Below are 20,407 nucleotides of genomic sequence, written 5' to 3' on the forward strand. Positions count from 1 at the left end.
AATAAAACAAAAAATTTATAAAATATGACAAGAATATATATTAAGTTTTTAAAGTTTCTGTGCACCCCAAATATTTGAAACAATTTATTTAATGTAAAAAAAAAACTTAATGAAATGGAAAATTATGCATGATCTTGTTGTTAAAATAAAATAAACGCTTTTGAAATAGTTTGAAATTCAAAAACAGTATATAAAATTTTTAAATATTTGTATAGGTTTTAAATTTTTTTTGTCAGTCACAGCAATAATGACAGTTATTAAAAAATGCTTTATAAGCCTCATTCTTAAAGTTTGAAAACAATTTATAATAAAGCTTTGCTAAATTACAATTTACGCATACTTGAACAATTATTAAATATATATAGTGAATAGTTTTAGTTTCTTTCTATATGAATAAAATTTTTGTGAAATCACGTAGAAAACTAACTTTTCTTAGTTGAGAAATATCATTTTTATCATTTTCTTACATAATTTTTTTTATCAACTAATTTTAAGTTTTATTAAAATACTTCAAAGATCTACATCAGATTTTAATTTTTAAACATTGTTTTAAAATGTATTAAATGTCACATGACAATGGTGAGTTTTAAAGATTACGCATATTTTACTTTACATTTCTTTCCATTAAAAATTAAATTATACTTTCATTGCTCATTAAAATTAAATTTAAGCACAGTTGGTAATTTTCAGGAATGGAATGAATTTTACCTTTTTTAAATGTTTAATTTGTAATGTTTAATCTTCTTTTTACTAAAATATTTATCGAATTTAATAAATAGATACAAAATATAATAATAATTATTTACAATATATAAAAATACAGATGAAAGTGAATGCTAAACTGAAATATTTGCGAAAAAAAAAATAACATGACACAAATACAAGTCAAAAAAATTTTGTATTCATCATATTTTGCTTTTAGTATAAATTAATCTAGGAAATATTACAAACTATAATCATTGCATACAAAACATAAAATCACTGCGTGTTTTTACAAATTAATTTTACAAATATTACTCTATCCATGGAGGATTAATTAATTTAAAAATTATCACTCAACTTTTAATATGGTTTTGTTGATAATTCACAGTTTAAAATAAATTAGAAATAAAGTTCCTAAAATCATTATACAGTTCTAGGCATATGACATTTAAGGAAATATAATATACAAATTATCCAAAAAAATTAGTTAGCAAAAAAAAACAACATATATTACAAAAAAAACCTTTATGAAAAGTAAATTAATTTTTGGAAGCTAACTTGAATTTTTATTCCTATTTCAACTTCGCCATATCAGATCATTACAAAATTCTAATCTGAATATTCTTTAATAAGTAAAACACAGTTTGAAATTCGCAAAATTTACCTCCTTTCTCGAAAAAGAAATTGGGTCGGTAATCGAGATCGCTTCGTCCATCTTTGCTGCTTTGCACGATTCCTAAATATTTGATGAAACTTAATCTTTTTTTCAGCCAATGAGATATTCAGATAAAGTTTATGAATTATTCGTACATTACAATGCATGGATCGTAATAGGTTTTGCAGGTTGTGTTTGTTCGCAACAAACTGCGATGTTCTAAATGTGCAGACGAAGTCCTCTCGGGATAATCCAGCAACACTTTGTTCAGCTGGCACTAGCATTAGAGTGAGGAAAACCCCAGATCTGTCACGCACAAGCCCTATAACACCGTTTTTGTTTTCTTAGATGGTTAAACATCGGATGTCTCAAAATTTATTAGCGTATTCCCCCAATTTAAAAGCAACAAATAGGTTCATCTTTGATATTTAGGTTCACCTTGACAGTTTTATTTATCATCGTCCACCTGGGGTAAATAAAAATATTATTATTTTCACGAAATTCGAGAAAAATTTAAGAGATGGGGGGAAATTATACTATTTACTTATTTCTGCAATGGTTAGCTTCTTGGGTCATGAGGCACAATAATTTTTAGTTTTAGTTTTCTCATATCATTATCATGATAAACTATATTTTCAAGTCAAAATCTAACACAAAAGTATAGAAATTAAACAGTCAAGTCAAATTTCTAATACAAAAGTATAGGAATTAAATAGTCTATATTAAGAACAACCGGCCAATGCGTTGGATAATGACAGTGACCTGATGTTATAGACAATAATCAGTACACCCGTCATAAAACTATTTTCTTAGAACTAAATTAATAAGTAAAATAAATTATTTTAAAATATAATATCACGAATATATTTAAAATATTGGAAGAAAAAGATTCAGCAAAATTAGAAGATATTAAGCATAGTTTCTAATTTTTTTAATCAAAAAATACGATTAATTTGAATTAAAATCAGATTTTTATTTAAATCGGACTTTTTGATTTTTTAAAGATACTTTAATTTACAATTACTTAAAATTTATAAATATTATCACAATTGAAAAATTATTAAAAGAAATAATATAACAATACATTTTCCACTATATCAATGCATTAATATAGGTCTCATAATTAAATATAATGCATGATTCCAATTTATCGAAAATAGAACAGAAATGTTATTAACTGCTAAAATAAACAAATCAAAAAACTAATTGCAGTGACTTTGTTGAGACTTTTTTAATGACAAAAGTGTGTTGCCTTTATTATGTTTTATCTTTAGACAGTTTTTTTTATGTTATATTATGATACTTTCCTTTTAACATAGTAAATATTTTAAGATAAAAAAATTTAAAATAAAATGTAGTTTTAAAGATTGTGCCTTAAATTTAAATTTGGCAGGGTTTTCATTAGCATTATTATTGTGCAAAAATTCACATTTAATAATTACCTTTTACAATTGTATAAATATAAATAAAAAAACTATATTAAATTTTCGCTTTGTTCTTACTTTGCATTTTGAAAAAATTCAAAAACATTTTAAGTTTTTTAAAAATTTCATTTCATAATTACTGTAATTCGTTAATTTATTGCACACCAAGTACTTTAAACTTAGAAAATTGGTAAAAATTCTGATCAATCTTCAATAAAAAGGCTTTGCAAATTTTATTTAAATAAACGATTATTTCTTTAAAAAATTATTCGATTTAAATAAATGATTTTTTATTTAAAAAAAAAATCATCTGATTTTTTTAACGTAATAACGTTATCTGATCATAAGAACTAAGGTGACCAGACGTGCTCAGATATTGAGAATAGTCCTCTAGTTTCAATAGCAGTCCTCAGATACTTTCAAACTTTTTGAGGACAGAAAATGCTCTTAAATTATAAATCGAATGATAAATTTTCAAATGCCATTGAATTTTTCCGAAAAATTCTCATATTTTTTATAAGCAATGGAACATTAACAACAACAAAAAAAACAATCAGAAATGCAGATGTTTTTTTAAACTAGATAATTTTGTTCTACAGAAAAAAACAAGCAAAAATATAGCAAAAACCAAGCAAAAAATAAACAAATTTTAATAATCAAATCATAATATTCATTTTACGTGTGCGAAACAAATGTAGAATATCAAAACTACTTAATAATGAAATCAAATTTGATGAAGATGGTTCTGCACCTGCCAATTAGTTATCAGTTTTTTAAAATAATATCTTTTTTGCAGATATAAAATACTATTTGCCATAAATATATAAATGTCCCCAAATCATAAAATCTTTTGAGCACGCTCCTCTGATTTGTACTGAAATCATGGTGTAGAAATCTGTGGGCACATAACCTATAATTATATATAACCCTTTGAAAAAATTTACATAGACAAACCAATGGTAATCTAAGGTAAGCATAGAAATTTATATGGTGAGATAACCATAGAAACCTTTGATAACCATAGAAATTTGTATGGAATCAATATAGAAATTTGTATGGATTATGTGATTTAAATAAGTATAAATTCAAGAGCTTCGCAAAATAGCATTTTAAGAAAAAATTTTAACTAATTGAAGAAAATAAAGATTAGATTGTATAAAAACGTCAGGAAAATGTTGCAAACATATGTTTTCATTCAAATACCATCTCTATTTAAAATCTAAACAGAATACAAGAACATATTCTTAAGCAGGAAAATTCAGCGTTTTCAATCAGATGTTACAGAAATGACAGATGATTAGAAAAATCAACTAGAAAGAAAAGGTAAAAATGTATGATTTACAACGTTCTGCTAGGGCAGAAAGCTGGTTTATTTTCACCCTATTTCAAAATTAGACAACAGGTGGCGCCGCTGACTGGAGAAAATTTTGAATCAATTATTTCAGCTGTCTGACAGACCATATAAACAGAAGTATTTCCACGGATATCTGTTAATTTTGCCCCCCAGAACTATGCTAAATTGATGCTGCTAATGATGGTTATTTTAATTTTAAAATAATGATCTTTAATTTTTTCGAGTAAGTGTCGCTATCTGTGGACGAACTTTGAAACTAATTTTGAAGTTTTTTAAGGATTAAAACTGGTATCCTGAGCAGAAAGCAGCAAATCGTACATTTTCATCTTCTTCCGCCTTTCTTTCATTGATTCACAAGTCGCCCTTTAACATATTTTTCAGCTAAACTCATCAAATGTAATTTTCACTGATTACTCGAGGTCGTAAAAACTACATTTTAAAACTTCAAAATAAAACCCAAAGACCGAAACAGATCAGTTTCTTTTTATTTCAAACTAGTCCTTTAACAGATCCCTATCTATTTCCATAAATAAGCTTGAGGTCTTTAAATAGAAAGTATCTAAAGTATTCAATCTATTCAAAAACGTAGATTATACTGTGTCTAGTATTAATGGTTTTATCTTGATTTCAACTCTTATCTACTTAAAATAAGACGGAAGCAAACCATAAACTTTAACATTAGTATACTTAAGGCACTTTTAGAGCCACAAAACGTGATAAGCAGTACTCACACTAAAGTGGGGGAAAAAAGAAAGATTCGACAGCACAGGGAAATGGTAGATGGAACAGAAAAGAACGATGAAAAAGAGTGAAAGGCATTCTTTTTCCAATCATGCAGCATTAAAAGGACAGGTGATATATCTTTTTTCTTTTCACAAGGGGGTGACTTTTAATCTGGATGACGTCACTTGTCGCTTAAATGGGGCGAGTCAGCGAAAATCTGACGAAGCAGAATAATAAAAGGAAAGAGATCGAGGAAATTCAGAATACTTCTTTAGTCATTCCCTCAAATCAGAGAGAGAGATATCCTTGATTCGAATTACGTCATTGGGGAAAGAAGGGTGGTTTTAAGCTGATGTAGCATTTCCTACAAAATCCAATTTTGACCAAACATCGCTTTGGGCTCAATTTTAAAAACAGAAGTGCAGTAATATATTTCAAAGTGCACATGAAGTGAAAGATATAGATATGAATTAATTTTCATACATACAGCATTCTATTACAAGTTCGTAAATGAGAACTAATAGTATTTGAAAAACATATTATAGTTAAAATAAATTATAAGATAAAAAATTGAAATGCATTTCCCGCAATCGCTTAAACGTCAAATTACAACCTGTTTAACTTTTATAACACTACGAGTTAAATAAAGTTTACCTTATTAAGTGTTTGAATTGACCTATTCCTATGTTTAGTACACATCAATTTAAAAAAATATTTAAAGATAGCAACTATTCTCACTCGATGCAAAACGAAAACAAAACATAAAAAAATGAACAACCAAGGATTGGATATATTTTGTGTTTAGTTGACTAAAGTAAAAAACTTAATTGAAACACAAATGAAAGTACATAAATGGACATACTATAGTAAAGAAACTTGTTCCAACTTGTTCCACGTTTCCTATTGGTTTAACTACTTTTTGTCTCTTTATTTCTCTACCTTCATTTGACTTTTAGACAATGAGGAAGGTTTTTTTAAAGAACTGAAACTATAGTATGTCCATTTATGTACTTTCATTTACTTTATTCACATAATTTTTCTCTTTAGTGTAAAAAAATTGAACGTAAAAATGAATTAAATAGGGTAAACTAACCAGTGAAGGAACACTTAAGCTTCGCTTGCCTTTTAGAAAATCATATTAATTTCAAAATTCGTAATTTTAGTTAAATAACAACGTCAACATATTTGTTACTAATTGCAAATTACGTAAAAAAAATTATAGAGAACTTACATAATATTGTTTTAAAGTTTTGGAGGTTCAACTAACAAGTAGTAAGAAGACCAAGTGAAAGAACAGCTCTTACCAGTGAATGAACACCCAGTAAAGGAACACTTGATTTTAATTATTTTTTAATGCTCTTTATGAATTTATAAGCCATACAAATATTTAAAAACAAGCTTATTCTTGAAATTATAACATATAAACACTTGGAAAATGTTAACATTTTTTTGTAATCATGAATTGAAAATTAAAGTGTCAACATATACACATACTGTTCATTCACTGGGAAATCTATGCCCAGTAAAGGAACATGCCTGTTTCCTCACTGGTTAGAAGTTGTTTTTCGTATTTTTAACATACTTTTGATGCGGAACATCACTAAAGGTACAGGAAAATTAAAGTTTGTCTTTTATTTTCACTAACTTAGAAAAAAAACAGTAAAGGAACACTTGTTCCTTCACTGGTTTTTCATCGTTTGGTTATCCAGTGAATAAACACCCCCTTATCTCAGTACTTTATTATGCTATGATGCTTAAAAAAAATAAAACGTAACTTCAATAACAATATTTTGAATTCTCATTGTCACAGTGAGAAAAATAAAACTATTACATGCAATTAATTCCACTTCAAACATATAAATACAAACACTCACCTTATAATTTTTTCAAAGAAACAAGGTGTTGCAGAGATAATAACAAATTCAAAAAAATTTCCAGAGAAATCTATTTGACCAGGTAATCCAAAACATTGCTAGATGACTTCCTATTGTTTGGCAGTAAGCTATTGTTACCAATCAATCTAAAGAAAAACTTTCTAATTCTTATTTTTAATCAATATATATGAAATGTTCGTTCACTGGGTAGTGTTCCTTCACTGGTTGGTTTACCCTACCCTTAATCAGTTTCTTTAAATATCTTCAAACAAAAGTCATTGAAAACAACCTTCAATGTCAGAAATAGTTAAAATTTCATTACAACCTATATGCGTATCGGTGTCACAATGGTACATTTTCATCAGTAGGATGATACACCCTCATCATTAAGATAAAAAATCTTCATTCGAAGGATAAAGTATTCATTCGATTGATGAAAGGTGTACATGTGACATCGATACTGTAATAGTTTTTTAAAATAATTACATTTGAAAATTTAAACAGTGTCTTATTGAAAATTAATAAAATCACAAATAATTTCTCCTATAATTTTTATCTTCTAACAAGTTATTCAATTCCTTCTGAGTAAAAACAAAATGTTTTTGAAGAACATAGATTAATATATTTAATAATAACAATAATGATGTGATTTCCCTAAATGATTTGATCAAAATCCTTGACTGATTTAGTGAAAAGATGAAATAAACATAGGGAGTTTTACTTATATTTAAAATCATTTTAAATAACAGTTTTAATTATTTATTTATTAATTTATTTTGCAAATTATCTTATTTATTTATGAATATAATTCTGAAGTTCATAAATTTTAATATCGCTACAAAAGAAATCGTTGTAAATATGAAAATATCCTTAGTAGTAGACGGATCATGGGTTGGAGTCCCCCTGCCTTCAGACTAACCGTGTGAGGTTTTCGTGGTTTTCATCTTCATGTTATGCAAATGCAGGTTAGTTCCAGCAAAAAATCCTCTATGATGGCAAACTTTTCCCAATACTTCCCCCAGAAGTTCCCTTGTCTTCTGGATTGGGTTCAAAATTACAAGCTACGGAGTTGAACATTAGTAGTCGTAAATCCAAAATTTGGTCAGTTACTCAGATATTATTAATAATGATCGGCGGTTATTAAAACTGATTAACTACATTGCCTGTAACATCTTATACAATATTATTTCATCTTTTTACTCAAACAGTTTAGGGGTGTACAGCCTTTTTGAGTAAAGGGCTACATGCACAGCAGATTGACCAATGAAGGGCCGCATGACAAAGTATTTTTTCAGACATATTGGCAGCAATTTTTATATAAACATCATTGTTCTGGGCACTAAATTCTTTTTTTCAATTAACCTTGTAATATCTTTGTATAAAATTAAATACTTTTAAATGTTTTAAATTAGAAACTGCAGATGATTATTTAGGAAAAAAACAAAATCAGAAAATCCGAAACAATTTATTAGAAAAGAAATTAGATAAATTGAAATAAACTTTCGGAAAATTTATGATTCTTTTTTATCATATTACATAATACAAAAGTCCATTTAAACATAAATTTCATCATTAAAAAAATTGTTCATGGAATTAAATTTTTAAAAAATAAATATTCTAGTAAATTAAAATAAATGCAAGTTTAAAAATTTGATTTAAAGAAAGTTCATAGGGTTAGAAATTATTAAAATTAAAATGATTAAAATTAAAAATGATGAAAAAAAGCGATCGTAGAACTACATTGAGATTGGGTGCGTTAAAAACTATTTAATTTCAAATTTCCGAACTTTTTTAATTTTAAAAAAAAATTATTTTTTTGTTCATTCTGTTTAGATTGCAGCCGTGAGCCGCACATCAAGGGTTGGCGAACCGCATGTGGCTCGAGGGCCGCAGGTTGGGCACCCCTAGTTTAAGGATTTCATAAAATTATTTACACTCTTTACTCTTTAAAAGAATCACCCCGCAGAGTTATTATTTCAATATCTTTCGTTAATCGAACCTTAGTGAATTTATAAAATCTTACGTTTTCATAATCTCCCTGCGCCATATAAGTGTCACGAGTGATTTACTTCTTCCAAACAATCCAGAAGTCCAATTATGATCAGTAATTTATCATTCTTAATTCCTTAAGTTTTTTGCATAGTTTTTAAAGCAACAGGTGGGATCGACAATAAAGGCTACTGTTTTTGTCTTGACCAAATTTGAATGTTAAGCAAGGATTTCAACATTTAGTTGAGAGAGTTGCGCACTGTACTTCTACGGAAATAATTTCCGACGTCATGGAAGAATATCCATAAAAAGTGTGATTAAAATTAAATCACACCTTTGCAATCACACTTGGCGCATTTATACACTTTCATACGATAAAACTCAAAATCATGTACTAATTTTAATGATTACCTAACAGCTATGATAGTGACGTGATCAGTTTTTTGATATTTTGACGCAGCAATTTTGCACGTTTGGAGCATTTTGGAACGCAGCTTTAACGCTTATGTATCAATGGTTTAACGCTTATGTATCAACGCTTATGTATGAATTGTATAAACAACGCTTTTTCATGTATAAGGGCTTTAAAACAGGGTTTTAGACGCAACAAACGTAACTAAATATTTCAATTCTTACTACATTTTCCAGCAGCAATAATTGCAAGAAAATCGAATAGTTGAAGAAAGTAAGAATAACTATCATACCTTACCTTTGTGAGTGATTAAAGTCATAATTTATTAATACGTATCATGAATAAATATGTACTTACTTTAAAAAAATACTATATTACCAACTCAACTCTTGTGTTATTGACGTAACAAATTGAAATTTTCTGATATTATTGTACATTTTAAAACGACAAAACTTGCAGTTATTTTACTACTATGGTTTTGCTATGCTTGCACACATAATAACATCTCGTTACACACGAGATAATTCCTGTACCTGTTCCAATCTATATCTCTTCCATATACCTATGCTGGACAGTACAAAACTAACAGATAACAAGAGAAAACAATGATAACAATTAATGAGGACTTACTCTTTTGAATACTGATTCACGGGAACAGTCTCTAATGTCTTCCATATCGTAGAATCCTATGGTCATCTTTATTAGAATCTTTTCAGAATAAACTTCATATGCCTACGGTCCTCTGCGATAACAGTTCGACAGTTCACACACAAAGAATAATATTAAAATAAAATGTCACCATCGCGTAAAAACATTCACTACTTTGAGTTATTTCATGTTAAAAAAATACTTATGATCATTTCATGTTAAAACACAAAATGAAAAATAGCATTAATAGAAACTAGAAAATGAAGTTTAGTTGAACCACTAAGGTACAATGTGCCAAATTCAAATTTAAAAAGCCATTTTGGAAAAAAATATTCTAAATTATGCACCGCGTAATGACATTCTTCCAACCTCTAGAAACAGTGTAGATCAGATTTCGAAGAAAGGAATAGTCTGAAGAATCTGAAACAAAGAAGAAAAAAATTATTTATTTATTTTAAAAAAATATGAGTGCATATATAAAACTAAGAAAATATAAAATGAGTAAAAGCATTTCCATTAAAATTATACAAGATTTATAATTTAATTAGACAAATTTATGAAATACAATGAAAAAAATAATTTTTATCAACTGGTTCAAGAACATTGCCCTCGTTTAACAAGCATTATTTATATAACGCGCGATGGTTAGGAAGTATAAATTAAGATAGAAAGATAACACTTCTTCTGGTGATACCCCATACACGAGTGTCTTAAAGAAGGATACATCCTAAGGAAGAGTTAAAAGAAGAAGGGTACATCCTATTGAAGAGTTCAGGGAAGAACTCTAAATAATCCTAGGGAAGGATTAAGGGAAGAAGAGTACACCCCAAGAAAGGATTAATAGAAGAAGAGTGCATCCTAAAGAAGGGTTAAGGGAAGAAAAGTAGATCCTAAGGAAGAGTTGAGAAAAAAAAGGTATATTTTAAAGATTGAGAATTAGATGGGATTCCATGGCAGGAAACGTCAGGGGCTTGCAGGGCATTACCTAGCGGCATAATGACGACAGGAGTTGAAATAAAATTCTCAATCCTTTAGATGTATACAATTTCCCCTAAACGTTTGTCAGAAGATTGTAGAGACATAAATTTATAAGTATTTTTATACTTATTGAATGATATTGCGATTTCATCAATAAGGGATCCAAGAAAGCATAAATTAACCTAAATGTAATAATTTTAGAAGCCCTCTGTATAGTTTACAGATATCCATTAAAAAAGCAAGTAGTTTAATTCATCTAATTCGCATTTTTATAGATATCGGAAGAATAATTTTTTTAATTTATATTTTTTATAAAAGGGTGTTTCCATCATAAACAATTAAATCGAAAGTTTAATTTGTTCTTACCCTCAAAATATAAACAACACCGCTTTTTGTATCACTCTTAAATTAATGAAAAATCTTTGAAATTTCTTGTGAAACCAATTGTGTTTTAATAATGAAAGGCTAAAATTAAAAGCCGTATCTTTGTTCGAATGAAAAGTTCCCATTCATCAAGTTAATTTGTTTTCCCCAAAACTACGTTCTTGAATCGACTGAAAATCACTCCTAACTTAATTGCAAAATTCCAAACTGATCTCTTTTTTTAATTTTTTTGAAAAACTAATAGCAAGGATGTTCCCGAATTTTTAAAAATTGACTTGAAAGCTTTTATGTTACTTCAGAAAATAACTCGCCTATTGAGCTTTTCATTCTGGACACAGCTCAAAATATGAGTTCTGGAAGGACAAAGCTCATAAAAAGAGTTTAAGAAAATGGGCACAGCTCGAAAAAAGTGTTTAAGAGATCAGAAAGACACAGGAAAAATGCGCTTTTTCTATATTCAACCCAAATTCAATGAAAAGAGGGATTTTGTAATGACTTTTCCTTACTTTTTAAACACTAAGCATAATAATTATGGAGCGAAGTCCTGGATTTTGGGATCAAGATGGCTGGGTGTATTAGAAATAAAACTTTTCAGGCAATCTCAATGTATTTAGATCACTAAATGATAAATGATCCTTAAAAACTCTAAATTCGTGCAACGTAAATTTAATGTCACCATTATAAATTTATAAAAATCCGTAACGACGTAGTAAATAACTGTTAAAAATCTTCAAAAAAGACTAATCAAAAAAGATCAAAAAGAAATAAAAAAAGACTAATTTTTAAAAACTTTTATTTGTGATTGTGATTTAGACAAATGGGAGACATGATATAACTATTTATTTAGATCCATTAGTTATTTATGCAAAAAAGAACAATAGAAATAAGTTCGAAAAACCGAACCATTATACTATTGCCCTTTTTTTTAAAAGCTGTGTCCGTTTTCGTACTTTAAGCTATCTTCATTTTGTTTAACACACATTTTGAAATGTGTCCATTTTCTTAAACACGCTTTTTTAACTGTGTCCATTTTCCTAAACACGCATTTAGAGCAGCGTCTTTTTTCTTTAACACGCATTTTGAGCTATGTGTATTTTTTTAAACACGTACTTTCAGGTGTCCATTTTCTTAAACACGAATTTTGAGTTGTATCCAGAATAAGAAGCTCATCAACGTTCTGTAGTTTAGATATATTTGTGAAAATATAAAATATAAAAGTTTGAAAACATTTTGGTTTAGCATTAACTCTTAATGAGGGAGGAATTTTAATGATTTTTGTAGAGACCATCTGCTACCATTCACGTAAAGTTAAAACTACTTTTAATTGGAAGAAAGTGTTAAGAGAAATTATTTTGCCTGTAAACGACAAATTGTTATCAAACAGTTTGAATAATTTTCGTCAAATCAAGTGATCGGACTTTTATTCACTTAACTGCATACTTTCTAGTATGAAGTGTGCAAGACCCTATGCTATTACCTACGTCAAATGTGTCAAAATTAACAAGTGTGGTTCAGTAATATGAAATCAAACACAAAAACATTGTCTCTTTTTAATAAACATGTTTTATTTTTCATCCATTCATCCTTCCCTTCATTTATTTATTTATTTATTTATTTATGTATTTACTTATTAATTTTCGAAGAACTATGATTTTTTTTCTAGTGTGAATAAAAAACAATTTTAAGTATTCAGCTTTTAAAAAAAATCAGAATATGTATGAGGAAATAAAAAAAATAACATTTCTTTTATTTATTGTCTGAAAATTTCCAATCTGCGAAATCTACTATCTGTAAAGTTCATTTAAACTAATTCCATCTCTCGGCCTAATACGTTGATAAAATGGAAGGTTTTTTAAATTGCAGTAGATGTTTTTTAATTTTATTTTATTTTACTTTATTTTGTACCAATTTTCCTTAAAACCTCCTTTCATGCAGAGAAGAACAAAAAAAGACACTTAGTATCTCCTTCCTTTGAAATGTGTAAGATTTAAAAACTTGGCAAAATAATTTAATGTTTTATAGATAAATATTACTAACATAAGTCCTTTTACCGAAAAAAAAAACAGATTTTTTTTTCAATAAATGTAACTTAAGAGTTTCATCCTCTAAACTTATAAATTATGCGTTATATTCCGTATTAAGTAAATGAAAAGAATAGTATCACTTCAAAATTATGTTCGACTTACGGGTAAAGTACCATACACAAGTAACATAGACAAGGACATCTTGTATAATTCAGAAAACATAAACTTTTTCCAATTACTTTACAAATTATGGAAGAAGAAGTTGAACCTCTTATTGTGATCAACGAACTCGTTGACGAATTATGATGCTGGCTTGAAGTCTGCCCTTTGAGTACCACGCTAATATACGAATTTTGTTGGATATTTTTCCTTTCCTTTTTTTTTAACTTTGATTTGATATAATTATTACAGTCGTACGAGAACTACACTAATGGACTATTGGCGACAGTTTGGAATTCATCCTTAATGATGATCAGAAGATACTACTGTCGTATGCGCACTCTACACTAGCACAATTCATAGCATAGGGAAGATGGTAATAACCACCGGGCCTCTACACCACGCACTCCCAATACCCCAACCATGCGTGAACATTTTTTGCTTTGAAATCGCTGGTTATATATATTCAGGGATGAGATTGGCCAAAAGGCAAAAAAGCTGAATTTTCATGCGAGTAAATCGTGATTTATAGCAAAAATATCAGTAACATATTCTCATCCAGTTTCGCTGATGTTGTAATGCCTACATATAGCAATAATCGTCGATAGAAAAACTGACACATTAATAGGAACTAATTCCAAAAAAAAAAACTTACTTTTTACAAGAATCGCGATCTTGGATTTTAAAATCGTGTGAATATAAATCACGATATTGAAATCACGTGAATGAAACTCGATATTTGATTTCAAAAACTTGAAAATACAACATGATGCGTAATTTTCAGATCGCGTAGATATGAATTACGATGCATAATTTCTAAATGGCGTGAATACGAATCCAAAGGCTAATTTTTAAATCACGTGTAAATACGAAAATAGATGTTGAATATTACAACAGCAAAAACAAATCACGACATTGGATAAACTCGCCGTGAATACGAATCATTACATAGAATTTTAAAAATGCCTCAATACAAATCGCGATATTGGATTTTTAAATCTCGTAAATAAGAAATGCAATGAACGATATTGAAATCGCGTGAATAAGAATCGTAATGCGCAACTTTTAAATCAGGTAAATACGAAAATCGATGTTTGACATTAAAATACGAGCTATCTAGCGGAAGGGGAAAAATTAAGAAAATCTTATTTTCTGCTCGTAAAAGCTAAAATAGGTAGATATGTAGAAGGGTTAGCGGCTACGTAGTTACAATCTTCAATATATCTTTCGATATATTATATCTATATATCAAATCGGAAATAAATATAATTATTTTATTTTAACGACTGAATTTTCAGAAAAGGCGAAATATTTATAAAAAAAAACTGAAACTTTTAGAAAATTGGAGTTTTTGATAATAAGGCGGAAATTCAAGAGACAAAAGTGAAAAAGGCGGATATCCGCTAAAAAGCGGAAAAATCTCATCCCTGTATATTACAGTCAAGTCTAAACTACTAAGAAACGATCGTAGGAAGTGCAATCTGATCAGAAACAAAGTATTACAGGAAATCAAACGCTGATGGACAAAGACTCTACCCACCATACCAACTGGATAGTTTTGCTTTTGACATACGATTGTTTCATTTCAAACCACTTCTAGAACAGATTATGATCGTAAACCAAGGCTCTACTATAATCAACTTTTATAAACAGATATTATAATTTTAACAATAATAAGTACCTATATGATAAATTAATATTGCAAATAATAGTCTACAGAAATGATGCACATCAATTTCATGTTGCAAGATTTTTCCCACCTACGATCGAGAGAGACACAAATAGTTTTGAAGACCAAGCATATTCTGTAACATAAGAATAAGACGCACAATTGTTTTGTAGATAAAGCTAAGGGGTGGGAGAGATATAGCCATCAAGCAAATAACGTTTCAGACAAAGTTCAGGCTAATCCTCACGCAGTCCATCTCGAATCGCTTTCACAATCGATTTCGTAGTTTTAGCCACTCCTTTCAATTGCTTTTCTCTTGATTTTTCAACTGACACGCGGCTGTCAGAGTTGAGATGCGTGCTTCCTTCTCTTCTTGAAATTTCTTTTCACTTGTTCTCATCACGAAGGTCCTCCACGATGAGCCTCAACTGAATGTTTGCCAAGCAGAAAGATATCGCCATGGCAACCCCAACATTTCGATCTTGTCATCAAAAGATGATCGAAAAAGAAAGGGAAAAAACTGAATTTTTTTTTCGCCTTTAACATACGTTCCAATCGTTTTTTTTAACGGCTTTCCAGCGGCCAATCAGCGATATTGTGCCCCATCAATTACACCAATATATTCTTTTCGTGTTTAACAATGCGGTACACGATATAAAACAAAGCAACGGTCACACCCTTTAAAAGGTACTGGCTCGATACTAATAACAGCTCCTGATCTAATTTAGGAATTGATTATTACTTTTTTAACTCTATTTTGGAAAATATGATTGATTGATAGGCTTCTAAGTTGCTGTAAAGAACAGAATTAGATTTAAATCCAGCACTGTGCAAATTGGTAGTTAATGTATGAAGTTTAAATAGTTACAACAACTTAAAACAATATTTTAGAATAATACTGGAAAAAAAATTAAGTGATTTAAAATTTGTTAAAATGTATTAATATGCTTATATCATGCTTTTCAATCGAAATTAAATCTATTGGCACAGTTCTCTTTAGCACTGGTTGTTCCTTAGAAGTTGCCCTAATTAAAAAAAATATTTACCTGCTTTTAAAATTAATTTCAAATTAAATTAAATCGTTCTATGCAAGAAAGGCACACAAATTTAAGGACTAAACAGTATTAACTCATTCAAATGTGATAATATTTGCTTTTTAGAAAAAAATGCAAGGAATAATGAAAGGAAATTTAAAAAAAGAATTTGCCAAAATATATACATCAAAGATTGAGACAGCGATTAAGAAATTTCTTTTTATGAAGAATTCTTAGATTTTCGAGAAAACATTTTTTTTCACAATGTAGAAATATTGTTAAGAATTCCACAAAAAAAGAAAATAATTCGATTCAGTTATTAGGCAAATAGAATATAAGGTGATAAATTATTGTATGCATATTAAATGCTATTCTCAGTTCTTACATATTCAAAATCATTTTATCCCTGATTGGACCACTATCTTGAGCAAAATTTTCTGCAACCTTAATACGGTGATATGTTGAACCATACAATGATATGTCGATACAATTTTTCGCTTTGAACGAAAGGTTCATTTTGATACCTAATAATTGTTGTAGCAAAGGAACACGACGTTATAGTTTACATAATCGACATCGTAACTTTTTTTGCGTATTTTGCTGAAATAAAAGATATTTTTTAATAATTTATTTTTTAAATATTTCTGAAAATAAATCAAGCTTATTTGGAAATCAGATAAAAAATTTATATTAAAATAAATTACTATAATTTTTATACTTATAATTATTGTAATTAGAATTGTAAAGCTTATAATAGTTATAATTAGAATTATTGTAATTATTATGCTTATAATGGTTCTAATTATAATTATTGTAATTATTACACTAATAATTATTGTAATTATTATGCTTGTAATCACTATACTTATATTTATTGTAATTGTTATATTTATAATTATAGTTATTATTCTTATTATAATTATAATTATTATACTTATAATAATTATAATTATTATACTTATAATAATTGTACTTAAAATAATTATACTAATAATTAATACACTTATAATCATTATTATTATTATTATATTTTCGTCGTTTATTTTCAGGGCACCTAGATCCATAAAAAACGATCAAAACTTTATTAAACGGATTTAAACAAAGAACCGATTTTTAATAAAATATCTTATTTAGTAAAATTGTTTCATTATATTCAACAAACAAAATTAAACATTATTCAAGTAGTTTAAAATAACATAAATATTTCACTTATAAAATTATTTTAGGTGAAATGTCACTCATTCTTAATTGTACGTGTTATTAATTGTAAGTGTTATTAATTTTAAATCTACAAGATTGCTTTTCAAGGAACTGAGCTGTGAATTAAATCTAACACATAATGAGTTTTGAGAATCGGTCACAAAAACTATTTTTTAACGAATATCATTAACACTTATTACATGATTATATAATTTATTTTTCATCGAGTTACTACAATATATTCTACAAAATGAAAAACATTTCGAAATGGACTAATAATTGATTTTTTTCACTCTCAAATTTTTTTATGTTTTCTAACTAAAAATCTTTTTTGTCAATGTATTTACCCGTTTACGAGAATACAATGATTGCGTGACTTGGAACAAAAAAAAATTCCTGACACAATGTCAACTCCTTTTGTAACTGAATTGAATTTTCGACGTTATTGAAAGAATTATATCGAAAGCTTTATGTTGTTATATTTAAATTTGGTGTATTTTACAAATTTGAAAGATGTACTGTTTAATAAATATAAAATCTATTATTTATTAGTTGAATCAATTCTTTATATTGTGAGACCTTTATTGTTGTTATGTCACTGCATCATATTATTTATAATAAGTAACACACCAATAAATAATATAGAGACATATTCGAAGTTCGAGGATAAAGACAAAATTTTGCGCAGGCATGGGCTCACAGGTAGAGAGGACTAAATAAAAAGTGAACATCTTAAGTAACTTTTGATCTCGTGATTTGATTTTCACGTATTAGAACTCAATCTCAATTGTTTCAGGGAAAAACCTTAAATAAGCTAATTAATAAAAGCAGACGATAAGTTACGAAATCAGCCAGAAAGACGTACGTACTTTCTCTTAAAATATCGTCTGCATCAATTAGTTGAATATTTAAAAGTTACGCCATCGAATGATTAAGATTTAGTTCTAGTTCGTGAAAATCCAACCATCATATCATGAGCTAAGTTTGTGTGTACAAAATTTTGACCCATAATTTTTTGACCAATTGTAAACAAAAGAATAAATTTTTTTAAATATATAGGTTGTTTTAAATATATATATATATATATATATATATAGAGAGAGAGAGAGAGAGAGAGAACATAAAAAAATTAACTCCTTGAAAAACATTTGATCTAATGATCGGATTTTCAAGTACTAAAACTCAATCTTAATCGTTCGAGGGTAAAACTCAAAGATGCTAATTAGTTAGGGGAAACGATATTTTAAGTTTCTAAATCCAGACGTGGAAACGTAGCTACGAATAAACATACTTTTTTTTCGACGGATTCCTGACCTCTGGATAAACAATAAGTTTTGGACAAACAACTTTAATAATTGTGTGCAAAAATTTTTCAATTCGATTGAAAATTTCTCGAGATATAGCGAAATAAGCAAAAAGTAAAATTGACATTCCAACCTTTAGATAGCTCTCCTGAGCAAAATATAGGAGGTAGCCGCAATCTGGGAATCCCAATAGTTAGGTCAGGAGAGCGATCCAAAGTTTGGACCACCTTATGTTCATTTTACTTGTTGTATATTTCGAGAACTTTTCAAGCGAATTGAAAAATTCTTACGTACAATTTTTAAAATTCAGTTATCCAAAGACTATTTCGTACAAAAAAAAAATTTTAGTAATCATTTATAATTTTTTTTATTATTTTATTTAGTAATAATAGAAAAAGTTTGAAATGAAAAGTATACAAATTTTGACATCATTTTAAAGAATGTATTTATACGTGGCAAAATACAAAAATTGAACGAAATCATTTCTCAGGAACTAATCAACCTATTTTGTTCAAATTTTGTATTCTGTGATACAAATTACACTCGATGTAAAAAAATTTGAGCCTAACAATTCAAATTTTATTTAATTACGTCATTTGAACTAATTAAAATAATTAAAAATAATAAGTAATTATTGAAAATTATTATTTGCATAGAAAAAAAAATTTTGTAATTATTTGCAGAAATTGTTTAATTCGACTAAAAAGTTCCCGAAATGCGGAGTAATATAAAAAAAGTAAAATTATTATTTAAGGGATCCAAAATTAAGACCAAACTATTTTTGTTTTTTATTTCCAATGGCCAAGCTCACAAAAGACCACTCACAATAAATTAAACAAACACAAACAAAAACAAACGTTGCAAGAAAAGTCTATGAACCCAATAAGTCTCTTGCTCGCCTGTAACGGTCACACAAAGAGATGTCCCCCAGTGCTGGGCAAAGACGAAGGTGGTCTGCATCCATCTCCGCTTGAAGGTCACAGAGCGTACAGAAAGGGGCTTGAGCAACATGAATTCGATGGAGATGCTTGAGGAGGCAGTCGTGCCCGGTTGTCAGTCGAAACTCAGCAACTGCCCTACGTCTTGGCCACATAGGAAGATCTTTGAGATCATTCCACCAGATCTTACCAGAATTTTTCTCTGTGTATTGGTTTAAAGTGAGATCCTTCATCTTTATTCTTGATTAGGCTCTTGGCATTGGTGAGAGGGACAGCTTTCATTGATGTCTGTAGGATAGAAGCTCCGTGCTTATCAAGATGGTCTGCTAACTCATTACCAGCTACACCGCAGTGTTCCGGGATCCACTGCAAAACAATTCTTTAGGAAACCCGAACAAACCGTGAAGGAGCTTTCTACACTCAAGGATGTTAAAGGAGACGGTGTTTAAATTCACAGCAAAAATTGCCGCTTTTGAGTCACAAAAGATAACAGCCTTAACAAAACTGTTCAGATGACAGTGCAGCTGCGACAGAGCTACACGAATAGCAGCAACCTCCCCATCAAAGGCAGTTGTGCAATCTCCAGTTGAAAAATAAAAGGAGAAGAGATGGCTATAAGCCCCTCCTCCTGCATTGTCTGTGTCCTTCAAAAGGCTACCATCGGTATAGATATGTACCCAATCGGGTTCAGGGTATAAGATGCTTATTGTTTCCAGAGCAAGCATTCTTAAAATCGAGGTGTCTTGCTCTTTTTTGGAAACTGCTCGGGTGAGATCAGTGCGGATCTGGAAGCCTTTATCAAGAGTTGGATCCAAAGGAAGGTATAGGGGCTCGGGATCGAATGGACCAAACTATCGGGATCATATTTCCCAGATTTGGGAGACAGGTATCATAATTCTTTGAAAATAACTATGTTTATTCAGACTAAGTACATTT

At 28.8% G+C, this 20,407-nt stretch overlaps 2 protein-coding genes across 5 annotated transcripts in view; both read right to left on the bottom strand.

Moving 5' to 3' along the window:
* The window catches only part of LOC107452726 (regulator of G protein signaling 7), a 98,282-nt gene that overhangs the window by 61,834 nt on the left and 16,041 nt on the right, over positions 1-20,407 (bottom strand). For all 4 annotated transcript variants that reach the window (XM_071177685.2, XM_016069294.4, XM_071177684.2 and 1 more), the window contains exon 2: positions 9,764-10,201. In XM_071177685.2, coding sequence (XP_071033786.1) covers positions 9,764-9,829 — 66 coding nt within the window. In that variant the 5' untranslated portion in view covers positions 9,830-10,201. The remainder of the gene's footprint in view (positions 1-9,763; positions 10,202-20,407) is intronic.
* LOC147815860 (uncharacterized) lies at positions 19,813-20,196 on the bottom strand. Its single transcript, XM_087156636.1, has one exon. It carries the CDS (start codon positions 20,194-20,196, stop codon positions 19,813-19,815), a length of 384 nt encoding a protein of 127 aa, XP_087012762.1.

Source organism: Parasteatoda tepidariorum, chromosome 2, assembly GCF_982258835.1.
Source record: "Parasteatoda tepidariorum strain Cologne lab strain chromosome 2, Ptep-v5.0, whole genome shotgun sequence".
Lineage (NCBI taxonomy): Eukaryota > Metazoa > Arthropoda > Arachnida > Araneae > Theridiidae > Parasteatoda > Parasteatoda tepidariorum.